This window comes from Polyodon spathula, chromosome 6 (genome assembly GCF_017654505.1).
Source record: "Polyodon spathula isolate WHYD16114869_AA chromosome 6, ASM1765450v1, whole genome shotgun sequence".
NCBI classification, from domain to species: domain Eukaryota; kingdom Metazoa; phylum Chordata; class Actinopteri; order Acipenseriformes; family Polyodontidae; genus Polyodon; species Polyodon spathula.
The window spans coordinates 17,389,720-17,405,066 of NC_054539.1; the positions used below are offsets into that span (position 1 = coordinate 17,389,720).

A 15,347-nucleotide genomic window follows, 5' to 3' on the forward strand; every position below is an offset into this window, starting at 1 on the left:
CATATTCTAATGTTTGTGCCTGCTTAGTATCCAGATCCCACCGAATTCCATGCTCTTTTCTTCATTTGAATGCATTTCAACACAATGAATGGATTAATGATGGCAAAGTGAAAACTTATAGTGGTTGCAGAACATCAGGTGAACACCATTTTTTTACAAACGCCGCATTTTTAGCAGACAGTAAAAATCAGACTTTACAGCTGTTAAACACAATTTACGGCATCATTAAGGGAGTTTTGTACCCCTAAATCATATCTTTACACCAACCCCTAAATGTCTGTTCCAAATATTACCAATATTTTAACTTGGTGTTTAGAAATTAAATAGAATCTAACGCCCAAAATGAAGCCTTTAATTGTGGCCTTGACAACCTTAATTCTCATACACACAAAATAAACAAGCAAATCCAGACGACTTTTTAATTATTTTTTTACAAATAACTTATGTTACAAAGACAGTTTTCCCAGCTAAAATCAAAAAAACAACTTTAGATATCCAAATTAGGTTTATTAATAAAAGATTGTTTTGGTAAAAGCTAAATTCAAATATGGTATTTTTGCATAAAATGCCCTATCTGATTTATGAAAAAAACACATTTACTTAAATTTCACAATTAACTTTCAATTATCCTTTTCATAATTTGAAGAATGAATTGCATTTAAATCTTCTCATAGAACATTGTACGAAAGTAAACTGAAAGTCTGTAACAAACGGTATGTGTGCGTTCACCATCAAAACATCTAGTTAACATATAACCCCAAAGATTCACAAAAAGTACTCATCACAAACTATTTATATATAGTCTTGTATTAACAATTTATTGCATATATTTTTTGTAATTCTCAAATCATGCTGAAAACACACAAATTTTTAGACTTTACAAATGAGAAGACATGTCAACAACTCCACCTGTTACTGATCTATTTCCACTTACTGTGTGTATGTATATATATATATATATATATATATATATATATATATATATAAAAAATTTTTTAAAAATTCTTAAAAGTTTGCCAATTCAAAACATGTCGCACTACCACTATTTTGTTAAACGTTTTTGCCACTTAAATTTTGGTTCCACATAACGGAACCAGACAGAAATAATCCTCAGCAGTGGCATGAGAGTTACATCCCCTATTTGTTTGTCACCCGCTGTGAAGTTCAGTTTGAGTTTTTTTTTTTTTTTTTTATTTTTTTTTTTTTAAATTTCAAAACTCATGGTTAACCCTCTGAACTTTATCTCGGCACTGTTTCTTAGCTGCATCTGCAGATCTTACGTAGAACGTCCGCATTTATAGGCGCAATGAACAGACTGAGCAGAGAAAGCAAAAATTGTGCAGTTTCATATTGCTCTTTTTTTTTTTTTTATATATATAAGGCTTCACTTCTCCCAAATATCAAATAAAAGCTTAAAAGGGACATTGTGCTTAAATGAAAAAAAAGAGTTAGTTATTAAGTCTGTTACACTATACATACAGGAAATACAAGAAACTCATAGCGTGAAGAAAAAAGTAACAAAGCAGGCTCTAAAACTATGCACAGTAAAAAAGTATTTTGGGGTATTTTTTCCCCCCACTGTGTACTGTACAGACAAAGCATGCAGTTTCTTTTCAATGTGTGTTTTAGATTTGACTGTGGAGATTGTAGAGGCAATCAGGGAAGGGGATACAAGGCAGGTAAAGGTACCAGTGATATCAGAAACTCTTCCCATTCTTAAAATGAAAGTGACCAACTAGACTGTAGTAATTCCTTTATGGTTTGTCCCTTCAATTGTAGTGTTACAGTGGAGTTTTTCCCCCACTAGGATGGGTTTAAGGCTTTGTCCCCAGAATTACAGGAAAAAAGGGCAAAATCGCTTTCAGCTCCATGCTTTCACAGCAACAGGAGGCACTGGTAATACTGCATACGGTAGAGGCAGCTTGTTAAAGTGTTTTCAATTTTCTTTTCCCTTTTTTAATTTAAATATAAAGCCAGGCGATTTGCCAGTTTTGAACAAGTTCCCCCAACTGCTATCGACCCAAAGTTGTGGTATTATCAGCTCTAAGGGCTGTAAGCACAACCTGTAAACACTAAATCAGGCAAGCCTTCAGTGGCCACATCTGCTTTACCACAAGAACTTTAATGAAGCACTCCAGAAAACCCTGTCCGTAAACTATTACCAATAGGATAAAAAAAAAAAGCCCTCCTGCTCCTCTAGTTTTCTGTTCTACAAAAGAACAAAATGCTTAACAAAAAGTGTTGGTTCAGAAATGCCTAGGAAACTCGCACTGTTCACAGCGGTTAAGGGCTGGGTGATTCAGGAAAGTACAGGCAGTACAATTCCACTGAGCCCCTTCATCCTCTTCTGTGTCTGGTACAGTCTTTGGTGTTTTTACAAGAGATCTCTGCTCTGCTGGAGGAAGAAACAAAAAGATCACATAAACACACAGATAAATACACGTTAGCAACATTCTGCTAAAGCCAAGCAAAATCCAGGAAATGACTGTCTGCCAAATACTGGTTATGAAAAGTGCTTCTGCAATTCCACAAAAACACACAGAATAATAAAAATTCACATAAATGCAAAGCAACCTTTTCAGATTTTCTTTGGTTTAAAAAAAAAAAAAACATGCACCATAAAGACAGCCTGATGACTACTGAGTTGTGGATACCCTGAATGCAGTAATCTTCCCTGTTGACTAATAACTGATGATAATCTGAGATATGCTTGGTAAGAGGGATGTTCTGGTGTGTTGTTCCAATGGTAAATAACCCACCACTGTCTTTACCTACTGTGGTTAACACATGTGGCAGTAAATTGAGGTATTTCAGCACTACAGACAGGCCAAAAGAAAAAAAACAAACATGTTATAAAGAAAACATTTCCAGCCTTAGGGTCTTCCAAGCTACAGCTGCAAAGGCTTTGAAGTGCTGTAATATAACTGCAGCACCAGTACTAAACATTAGTTCAAACTGATTTTTTGCAGAATGAAAACCCATTACTATAATATTCTGATAAACTGATAAGCAACCTCAAGTAGGTATCATGGGTTAAATGCTTTTCAGACTGAGAGCTATCGGTTTGCCCAAACCATTTATAAAGCAAGTTGAGCCACGTCTTACTGTCAGTGCAATTAACACAATTAGTTTTATTTGACAAGAGAGAGCAAATGGAATTGTTCAACATGGTATGCAACAGGTAAAACAGGTTTCATGGAGGAGTGAATCTTTACCTACACCAACTACCATCAGGAAATGTAAAAAACATTGAAAACTTTCTGATACAAAGTCTCAGACAACTAAGAAAGAATGTAGTCCACATAGGAATTATTTTTCAAGGAAAAAAATTAGCAGATTTTATTTTGCATTTTATAGATTTGAAAAAACTAAAATATGTGCTCAAGTATTACTGGAAGTTTGTAATTCCAGGGAGTTACACTCTAGGTGAGACTTGTAATGCAGCAATTACAAATAAATGCATTGTGCAATGTAAATCTATTACAAGTAAAAGAAAATAAATAAAATCTGAAACACAAAAACAGAAATCTATTATAAATAAATCTAATTCTTTAATGAAGTGAATAAAAATCCATGTCACCTCAGCTTGCTTCCTTAAGGTACTGCATTTTAGTAAGTGACTTTGTCTTATTTATTAAATACTTTTTTTTAGATTATTTAAACACCCAGTAATACAAACCAATAAACATCTGTTAACATTTAGGAACTAAAACAAATCTGTTTTGCATTTAATAAACCTAGAGGCAGGTAAGAAATTAGTTCCAAATTGCCCCACACAAGTTTGAGAAAAATAATGAAATGTATTCCCTTCCCAGCACAAAATGTATTTAGCATCTAGCTAATTTTAGCATCATAGTTTGTTTGCTGTATTTTCAGAAGCCACTTACTACAAGAGTGATCTGGGTAGTGGAATAAAATAAATAAATAAAAAATAAAAATTGTAAAAAAGGGGGCCAATGAAATGGTTACCAAGCAACATATGCTATATTGCAGGGGTGCTCGTTTGACTCGTTCGCAGCCGATCCAGCAGTTTTTAAAAGTAACCTGCACCCCAAATACATTAACAATGGAGGTGAACACATCTGGGTTTGCTATTTCTTACCTTTGCATTACATTAGTATTAAACATGTGCAGACTATTTATTTAAATGTTGTCTTGTACGTAACTTAATTAGTCATGTACCTTATAAAACACTTTTTTGTGGGATGGACATTAAAATGTTAGTCTCTTAGGTATTTTACAAAGAGTGTAAAATTAAATTGTATTTATTAGTGAAAAATAAACAGCATAAAACAATGGTTTAAACCTACAAAAAAAAATATCTGAAGGGATATATGTTGCATAAACTATCCAGTTGCTAAAGCACTAATATACCTTTAGGAGTGGAAAGGTCCATCCCCACTGTACTCTTTTCTTCATGTGTACATTACATTTAGAATAACATTTTTCAACTTCAGTGGAGGGAATCAGAAACTGCCTTGCACAGTTTTCCCCTTATTAAAAAATAAAAATAAAAAATTCCATATTTATTCACATGGTCTACCACAGTGAGGTAATCTGGCCAGACCATAGTACCAGGAAAAATTAATCTTATCATGCTAGTGTGGTGCCTGAAAAACTAACACATGCCTAATAACAATAAAACAGACAATGCTGCAAACACCAAGAGGTAAGAAATAGGATTCTAAAGGCTTGGTTATCCCTCCTTAAACTTATTTAGATCCTTTAACAAGAGGTATCATTTTATTGTCTCTGCTACTGTGGCAATGACGAGGACACGAGGTAGATGTACCAAAAACTTTACATAAAAAACAAGAATGCTACACTTTATAAACAACTCAGCAACAGATACAATACCTTTGGGCTTTGGTGGAACAGGACCTAGAAAGCCAATGTTGTCATAGAAATTATAAATAGCGCTGGGATTAAAGTGTGGTCCTGTAACAAAATAAAACAAACAGTGATTGTACTGCACAGCACAATGAAAAAAAAACACAGGGATGCTGAATAAAAATTTCAGGCTTTTTAGGCTATTTTATCTCCAAATAATGTCTTTAATTCCCCCATGTCATCCACTATTGACCATAAAATAGGATTTCTTTAGTTCTGCTATTCACCAAATAACTCAAAATGCAGAACTATGGATGTACACCCTCCAGTACATTTGGATTTGCTGGATAGGGTTGAACAGTATATTTTCATTATTGACCTGCTGAGCAAGTTTTCTATTATGCAAGATCGGAATACGTGGCAAACACAAACACAGAGCACACATCTTCTTAAAGCGTTTTCTTACACTTTTCCACAAGTCTGGTTTACATCTTCAAATAAAAACATATCTACTCAAAAAATATAGTACACATATAAAAGCTCATGTGTTTGGTGGGAGCATTTTCTTCTTTTTTTTTTTTTTTTTTATTTACCCAAGCAGAATTAATTTCTTTGGATTTGAATTTAGTAGTAGGAAACTTCTGGAACCATCAAATGAAAATAATGCCAAACTTTTAAATTATAATAACATCAATTGCATAAGGAATGATTTGACCACAGTTTGACTTGTAATCATGGTTTTCCAGCGTTTTCTGTTTGAACAGTTACAGTAATATTTGGCCCTTGTTTAAAAAAAAAAGTGTTACTGTAGTTAAACGCTAGTGCAAAAGTTGAATTTCACTGTAGTCTATTGTATAAACTATACTTTACATTCTAATTGACCTAAAGTACTATTCTATATCTGTCATTATGTAGTCCCCAAAATCATTTGACTAGTAGCCTATATGAAAAAATCCTGTGTGAAGTTCTTCCAGGCAGACCATAAATCCCTTGCTAGCAACCAGCAACAGGATGCAATTCAGGAAATCACTGCTAGTTTATATTACAATGGTAGCACGTACAAGCAAAATGTACTTCTTTCTGCTTGTAGGGGAATCTGACTTTCTGCAGCTTAGCATACAACCCGAGCACAAATATTCCTATTGATTTTCATACAGTATAAAACAAGTGCACATTGCAATAGGCAACGCGATTACCCAAACTCAAGCTTCATTTTACTAAACCCTCTGTAATCCAAACATGTTGCATCTATCTCTCTATCTACCCAGCTATGGGGTGTGCAATTCATATCACCCGATGCCTGGGACAACAAGATTTGTGTGAGGGACAACAAGTTTTGTCATTATACTATGCGCGTTGGACAAAAAGTTTTTATTTATTTCTATGTTGGTTCTGTTGCTTGAAAAACACTCTGGGTATATTTCTAGAGAGCCACGCAAGTTTCTGAAAACTGAATTACGGAAGTCTAGCATCTACACACAAACATTTTAAAAAATGGTTTACATCACACCACTATGACAATCACTGTGATTGTATAGCTATGGGGAAAAAAGCTGATCTTCTATTGGTTACAAAGAAACCCAGAAATGGCTGCCAAGAGAGCCTCTGGCAAGGCACACACTAATCTGGTATCATTTACATTTTTTGTAAATTAGCAAATAAGTTTCACTGCTTTATTAATGCATGAACCTGACATTTAATGCTGCAATCTCATGAAGTTTAGTGTTTAGTAGCATTAAGAAAAAAACTTTCCCTGGCAGAAAATGTAATTTTTCTTTTACCATATTTACATTTTTTTTTTTATTTAAAAAGGCTGCATTAAAAACAACATATGTTTACTAGATAAACAAAAGCGATATTAGTTACGTATTGAAAATGCACAATCCATCGATGTGAAACTAGTAAAACATGAAGATTGACAGATGTTTATATTGATAAATGAAATGCTGTGATAATCTGTATAATATTATATTATTTTAAACCAGGATCACCCTGCTGCAGCAGTGTTCCAGTTAGCTATCATGGAATAAGATGTTAGATAAGGAAAAATAGCTGTAAAATGATGTACACCGTTTAAAAAAAAGTACAGAATAGAAATAAACAAAAGAAAAAACTAAACATTGTCTTGCAGAATTTGATGGAGCCAACTATAAATATTGTGTGAGTTTTGGTAGAAAAACAGTAGAAGAAACCTGACAGGTTGTACACAAGTCCTTTAAAAATCTGGGGTTCAGCAGTTACAAAAGTGAAAGAACGTCAAGAAAAATCAGAATTCCACAAAGCAGCAATAGTCAGCAATGACGTCCTATCTGTGATGCAACAAACGAACAGCTGTACATCGGGAGTTTATCAGCATATAGAGAAAGTGGAAAAAAAAACAGGCAGAAGCTATTTTTATATTTGAATAACTCCAAAAATATTGCATATTATAGTTACATTCTACTTTGTGTGCGTTTTGTATTATGGGGCAAGTAGATTTGTCTAGTATTTTGTCCCTTGGACAAGAAGTTTATACAAAACATTTATGCATCTTTCTGAAATACTAAAAACACCACCATACCTTTTGTTTGAAGGAGATCAATTTCTTTGGTTAGGCAGTCAATGTCTATCTGAAGTTTTCTGTTTCTGCATCTTAACTGTTGCATTTCCTCAAGCTTTAAAAAGGGTAGGGGTAAAAAAAACAAAAAAAAAGTTACATCATGCATTTTGGAGGCCACACAAGGTACATGACTGACTGTGACTGAGCATTAGCTGCTGGATGCCAGGAACCTTACATGACTATATTTGACAAGTTATTTTTTCATATTTGTTTTGACCAGTATTTCTCTGATAGTATAGACCACAAACAAATACAACATCTTAAATACAGCAAACACAGTAGTTTAAATGTGCCAGATTTTTTAAATAAAAGTTTGTAACTTACACCCCATACTATAGCTGTGAAAACAGAGTAATCAGGAGAACACTATGACCTGCAGTACATCCCTTACAGACACACATACATACACACAAAAAGGCATGCTCCACCATATACCTCACAGATTCTTATTCTCTCAACTCCTCAGAATAGCTTATTTCGGAGGTATTCTTAATCTATTTCGCCATAACAGTTTATTGTTGTATTTTTATATTGTATTGAGTATGGATAATTTAGGTCCCTCTTTTGTATTGGTGCTCGCACTGTTGAAATTTACGGTATCGGTGCTTGCCCTGGCAGACACAAAGTGAATAAATTAAATTAAACTGTAGACTGGTTTTCACGCACTTTGTCTAGTGTTGAACATTGCCTCCAAAAAGGTCTAGTTTAACAAAGGGGGAACCAACTTACTGAAGGTATTTGGGAGACAGAGTTGGATCTTTGTAGACGTCTTCGAGTAAGGTCAGTCTCCATTTCATTGACCTCGGCTTTTAGTTTTTCCAGCTTTTTCTTCTTCATCTCAAGTTCATGCCAGAGCCGCTCCATCCTAGCCTTCTGGTGTATCATTAAAGCTGCAAGGGAGTTTAGGGACAAATATCATAACTTGCATTCAATGATGTGCACCAGTTAAATATTTTACTGTGCAAATTGATTACATAAAAACAATATTCAAAATATAAACAAAAAATAGTGAATTTGTTGTGCCCCCCCAGAAATTACTGCAAAACATGGTTTGAGATATTAGCAGCTGAAATAGTGCTAGCAGATTTACTAGAACATTTGACCGTTATCATTGCTTTAAAGTGGGTCTGGTTCTACCCAAGTTAGATTACATTAGTCTAAAATAAACCTTACACTAAAAAGATTTAAAACACTTCCGCCAAAAAATTGGTTTAAACAGGAAGTCAAATGTAGGGAAGCAGGTTTTTACATGTATTGTTATGTAATACTTTTAAAAAAAAAAAAAATGAACAGGGCATCTCTGTTAAACTAGTGGGGAAAATAAAAAAAAAAAACACAATGTTAAATTAGGCGACTGCAAAAATGAAATGAGAGTTAAAAGTAGGATCGGGGATGAACAATTCACGTCATTAAGGGACATCACCTGATTAAAAATAAAAACTTCAAGCCCTACTTGCATGTGTTTGCAATTACCTTTTCCAAAATACTTTTATTTCTTTCACAATATGAACCTCTATTAATATGGGGCATAACACATTATTTTAAAACAAAATAGTGCATGGTGGGATACTATTGTATTAATTTCCCTGTTCATTGCACTGCTAGTAACTGTAACCAAACTATTTTAAAATAACTCAGATTATGTGATAGTGTTGTAAGAATTGTATTATTATTGTTGTTAATTGGTTGTGAAAAAATGCATACATTTAAAATGAAAAGGAGGGAATCATCTTGCAATTAACTCTTCACCCCCCCCCCCCCCGCTTTTCAGTTTTAAGCAATACTTGGCAGCTTATATAATTAAACTGGACATTGAGATTTTTTTTTATTTTATTTTAGAGTGACCAATTAGTATTTGTATTTATTTATTTTCCCGCCAATTTGAAATATACAATTATGTTTTTATTTTTCCTCACCCAGCGAGTCCCCTCACAGTACAGACGTTTTGAGGGAGTGCGAGGGTCCTCCGATCTCACAAGCCTAAAGCCAGAATCGCTTTCTCGCTGAGCAATCCAGAGCAGGAGGTGGGCAGGCTACCGCAGAGATTTTTTATTTTTTTTTTAAATGTAACTAGACAGTTATTAATATTATGATTTGGTAGCTTTATCAAAATGCGACATATGGGATTCTATATGAACAAAATATATAGTGACTTTAAAAGGACTTAATTTGGAAAAAATAGGGTGGTGTGCCTGCAATTTTTTAAAGTTTTTTTTTTTTTTTAAATACATCATGGTGTGCTGCAACAGCAGAAAAAAATGTTGGGAACCACTGATCTATAGTGGAAAAGATATTCTGAATATCTTTAATTTTGTTTATGAATTAATTTTGTTTAAAGAAATGGAGAATGTGTTATTTTTTGTATTCGGTAAGTGTCAAATTTCTTTTTTGATTGTGTGCTTTTTCTAACAAACTACAGGAGGCTGTGTGGTCCAGTGGTTAAAGAAATGTGCTTTCTTTAACCAACAAACCACAAGTCACCTTGGATAAAGGCGTCTGCTACATAAACAAACAACAACAACAACAACCAACATGTGTACGCATTAAGCCAGACTAAACATGAAGTGGTACTTCAGTGTGGACGCTTTGAGCTGGATTAATTAGATCGGTTTCGAGTACGGTTCTCGAGATCGGTTATGTAGTGTGGACAGGGCCTTAGTTAAACCAGTTTAAGTTATGCAAATGTAGTGCTTTAACCATTTTGGGATAATTACTTTGGCAGACAGTAGCAGATTCCAGAACGGTGATGGACAACCTACAGTTATAGCAAAAATTTAAATTGAATTGAATCAAACTGATTCAATGACATGGATCAAATCAACCAACCACGTAAACTTCTCTCATTTTTGCAAGGTAGACTCAAATAAAAAGGTTGTTATACATGCTAAGTTAGTATTATATATTCAAATGGGCTACTTAAAAACAGAAAGAACAAAGATATGACAGTTGTCATTAGTGGTTGTAGCTCGTAGCTCCTACTCCCCACCAGCATTATTTGAGGTCAGCAGTTCTGGAAAGTTGGAGAATAAAGAGATTCAACTGTGCTCCACAAACGGGTGTGGAAACAATAACCAGTAGTGCAGAAATCAGAAGTTAAAGAGATTAGGGATTCATCTGGAATCATTCAAACTCTTGGATCGCCACAATTTTTCATCCTACCATCCAAACATAACGGTCTGGACAAATTAAAAAAACAAAAGATGCATATTGAGACAGTACTTCTCCTCTCAGCAACATATAATAGGCATGAGCACGTGTAAGCATTTATTAGAATAAATCAATTAGAAAATAGTAAACAGTTTTAGAAAATTACTAAATCTTATGTTTCTTGTATTGCAACAAATATAAATTGTCTGAACAGACCCATTAACCATGCTAAGCCTGCTGCTGCAGCCCAATGTATTAATTATATTTAATTAATACAAGAGGCAACAAAAGAGAAGGAAGCATTTTACAAGAGACAACATACATGCAGTATTATTGGCAGTCATTTAATTATTTATAGTTACTGTAAACCGCTGTGGTTAATATCAATAAGCAAACCAATACCAAATGGAACATGAATGAGATTGCAGCCAATAAACTTAAACACACAAATTCCAGTCTGATTCGAATATGTATTGAAATTATTCATGGCTTCAAGGTAATGTTGCATGTTTCATAGTTAACTTTTAGTTAATGACATTCCACGATTTAAAATCTACTCTGCATAATGCTGGGATGAACACAGGACTTTCATGTCCGGATATTTATTCAATTTAAATATTTGTTCGGATATTCATTTGTTTTCAAAAAGTAATAAAAAGCCATTATATTGCTCAGAACGCAGGCAAAAACAGCATAGCACAAGGGGCAGGGGGCGTGCCCGTGGCCCCTGTGTGTGTGACTATTTTACAGCAAGACCTTACAATATGTAACACCTTAAAATAGAAAAATATCCCAGGAGTAAAGAATACATTGTGTAGGCCTTACTTTATCCCAGTGAATTAACTACAAAACAAAAGGATGCCAAATAGCAGTTCAAGTTAAATGTTGTTTTGTTTATTCCTGAAATAAAATACATAAAAAGTTGACAACGCATTTTATTTATTTTTATTTCTATTTAAACGCTTCAAATAAAACAAAAACGTGGAAATGGCGTTGTAAAAAGGAAGAAAAAAAATTGCAGTCACAACAAAACATATAGTATATACAATCTATATAAAAATCACTACACAACATTTCTAGCAAGTTGGAAAATAGAAAAAACAGTTCTTTATTTTACATGCACTTGTAGTAAAGTTATAGTAATGTAAATGCAGGTTTTGAAATAAAATCAGGATAACCCTATTAATATAGGAGAATTTTCTAATGTTAAATTCAGATAAAGTTATGCCAGTGGGCTCACAGAAATGTGGGATAACATGAGCTCAATCCTTGCAGTCTCTCATCAAAACTTAAACTAGAAATTAAGTTGTTTTTTTTGAGGAGGGGGGGGGGGGGGGGGCACCTTTGATCCTAATCTATAATTTCAGATTATTAGGGAAGTTACTAAAAGTATTACTGAAATGACGGCTTTTGTATTACGTGCATACGGTTATTTATATGGTCTGGTTGTGGCAGTTGTATGTGTGACATGCTATACCAATGTATTCTGGTTTGTTCTTTGTTTCTGCTATGTACTGTACAGTGCTTTGCAATACTTTTGTATAAAAAGTGCTATATAAATGCAATAAAACAGTTAAATAAATAATACCTTGCGTGTAGGCTGCATCATCTGCTCCCATGCTGAGTTTTCTGGCCTCGCTGGGTCTTTCCCTCTGCACTAACGGGTCCGAAAGATGATGAGCCTCGGGTTCAGCAAAGTGATCAGATGGGACGTTGAGCATATTGGTGGCTTCGAAGGTGGGGGATACCACTCCAGGGGAGACGGCCGGAGGCTTGTTGGGAGAGACTGTGATTTTAAAAGTGTACTTGGTATTGGGCTGAGTTACCACTACCCTGGGTGAGGTTGCGGTGCCACAGCTACCCATGGAAGCCCTGGATTTGGGTGGGTGGTGGTGGATGTAGGCAGGGCCCATGCTCACTTGCCCTGCCATGTTCCGACATGCAGCTGTCCCTGGCATTTGTGGATTGGCAGAGATGTAGAGTGTGGGCGGGTTCCGGAGACTAGGGTCATCACCTGTGGGATTTGCATTGGCTGAAATGTAAAACTTGGGGTGGGTGCGGGAGCTGGAGGTAGCCACTGAGGCCTCCTCAGCAGCAGCAGCAGAGGAAGTGGGCGGGCTGGCAGCTATGTAAACCGTGGGTTGGCTGCGGCTCAATGACTGACTGCTGATGGATAAGGGTGTTGTGGAACAAGTGGCAGCAGAGGAGGAAGGCGCAGCAGTGGAGGAGGATGAACGAGGTCCGCCGCAGCCTGATCCTACACTTCCAGGGCGCAGCACTGCAGTGGTGGTGTTGGAGTTACTCCGCTGGGGTGATTCAAGTTTGATTTCAATTTGGTTCTTGCGTGGCCCTGTGGAGATGTTCTGAATGTTGTACTGGCTGAAAGAGGAAGATGAAGGCGGCTGGCTGCCAGGAGAAGCCTGGATGAAAGGAGGCGCTTGAGCATTAGTGGGTGAGCTGATGGGCATGTAGACGTGCGACGTCTGGTGGCCCTGTGGCTGGTGCGTTGAGGTATGTGTAGAGCTGTACTGGGATGGGAGAGTCCAAGGGCCAGGCAACTGGGAAGGATGGGTTATCTGATAGATCTGCTGCTGCTGCTGCTGTTGTGAGCTGGGACCAAATTGTGACCATCCCACTTGCTGCTGCTGAGAAGTTTGCCGGGTTGTACCAGATTGAGTGACAAAAGGCCTAATATAGATAGAGTTACCCTGGGGACTGTTTAGAGCCGGCGGTGGCCCACCGTGTATGTGCAAAGAGGTGGGGGTTTTTCGGCCAGTCTGAATATTGGGGGCCAGCGTGACTGTGATAGGGTTAAATCTAGGGGCCTGTTGAGAGCCTGCAGAGTGTCCTTTGCCACCCAATTGGTAAAGTCCAAGGTGCTGTGGAGGATGTGGTTTTCGCGTTGTGTCCATAACTCCAAAGACGTTTAAGCTGGAAGCCCCTTGCACCGGGGCGGACTGGGGGTCTTGCTGAAAAAATTCGCTGTTTGGCTGTTCGGCCTGGAGGGGCCCGTCACTGAGGCTGTGGGCCAGAGTCCTGCTGCCATTCATTCTCGCTCCTTCCCAGCCGGAGGGGTGATACACATTCTGTGACTGCAACCCAAGGTTCAGATGGGTCATGTGATTTCGAAGTCCGGAAAGGCTGGAATCGTCAGGGAAGTTTAGATCCCCTTCTCCATAAAGATACTTGGTGCTCTCATGGGACAGGAATTCACAACAGGCATCCAAATTGTTATTATTCTAGACAGAAGAAAAAGAGAGGAAGAAAATTAAATACATACACTTTACAATTTAATTTGCACCCTACCGCTGACAAATAACCACCTCAATATGGGGGGTACAGAAAACAATAGCATATACATTAGATCTGATTTACTGTGTCGGCTGATATTTTCCAACAGCGGTGGTTTGTTACTTTTTAGTGTAACTAATTATAATACCGTTTACTACAGCATAATTGTAAATAATTACACAAAATAGCAGTTTTAACTAATTGCAATTTAGGGATCTATTTTTTTTTTGGGGGGGGGTATCAATTCTGATCAGTGTTTGTCAGCTATAAATAAAGTTTATTAAAAACAAAGCACACCAAATTGAGATAATTTATTATACTTGTGTTGCATGCTAAAATGTCAAAAATCAAAACACTAATTTGAAGTAAGACAGGACCACAGCTTTAGCTTTAAACACAAAATTTGTGTCATCCTTGACCACCGACGACCTACGTGTATCATAAGATCCAATGGCTTCTACACAAATCAGCATTAGAAATATGTATTCAAATTTTTACATCAAAACCAAGTAACACTAACGTTTAAAACAGAGTCTATTATGAAACTTTACAGTAGCAATGCAAAACAAAAAAAAACACGAAATGAAAACAATCAATAACAATCAATGCTGTCATTATTATTTACTCGAACCTGCTCAGTATTGAAATACAGCTTACAGCATCAATACACTGTTCATTTTCCTACTATAGTTATCTAGATGTAGAATTGTAGGTTTTAAAAATTAAATCAATCATGTTGAAGTCATAAACAAGAAAGAAATAATTCAGTGTTTCTGGGGATAGAGAGTACTACTGTACTGATTAGGAACTGTTAATGTAATGAAATAATTACTGCACAAAAAACCTCTGGACAAAGTTTTGTTCCATCCAGGTACTGCATAATTAAAAGTGCTTATCTGACGGAGGTCTACAGAACAACATGCAGGCAAAACAAACACACTTCTAAAACCAGACAAACAGTCCAAGCCAGGAAACCAAACAGTAAAATATGTATTTGGTTAATTCGTATTGTGCTACAGGTGTTCTCCAACAAAAGCATTCAGAAAGTTTATATCATTATCTTCAATTAGGTGCTGCAAAAGCAGAATAAACATACATCCAATTTCTTGCATGTGCAAAGAACAAATTTATGGCCCACACAAAGTATTAATTTCTTTATTGCACTTTTTCTAAAAAGCCATTGGGATCTACTAGTTTCGGCACAAATGTGCCTATATATATATATAATATATATATATATATATATATATATAAATATATAATATTATATATATATATATATATATATATATATATATATATATATATATATATATTGTAAGGTACCAGGGAGGGGGTTAAAATCCTTCCCTGCTAAAAACCTTGTGAGAATGCACATTTGGGTGTTATGGGGTTTAATTGTAATTGTTTTAATGATTTAGTTAATCCTCGGCACCTGATCGTAATTATAAATTAGACAGGTGCAGGGTATTTAAAAGAG

At 35.9% G+C, this 15,347-nt stretch overlaps 1 protein-coding gene across 5 annotated transcripts in view; it reads right to left on the bottom strand.

The window, feature by feature from the left end:
• Positions 1-531: 531 nt before the first annotated feature.
• Positions 532-15,347, bottom strand: part of tab2 (TGF-beta activated kinase 1 (MAP3K7) binding protein 2) — a 45,390-nt gene continuing 30,574 nt past the window's right edge. The window contains exons 3-7 of one of the 5 annotated variants that reach the window (XM_041252338.1): positions 12,165-13,815; positions 8,159-8,319; positions 7,391-7,484; positions 4,858-4,938; positions 951-2,392 (exon numbers count right to left, since the gene is read on the bottom strand). In XM_041252338.1, coding sequence (XP_041108272.1) covers positions 2,247-2,392; positions 4,858-4,938; positions 7,391-7,484; positions 8,159-8,319; positions 12,165-13,815 — 2,133 coding nt within the window. In that variant the 3' untranslated portion in view covers positions 951-2,246. Of the gene's footprint in view, positions 2,396-4,857; positions 4,939-7,390; positions 7,485-8,158; positions 8,320-12,164; positions 13,816-15,347 lie in introns of all 5 variants that reach the window. The other 4 variants (XM_041252337.1, XM_041252339.1, XM_041252342.1 and 1 more) reach the window with 4 other exon arrangements.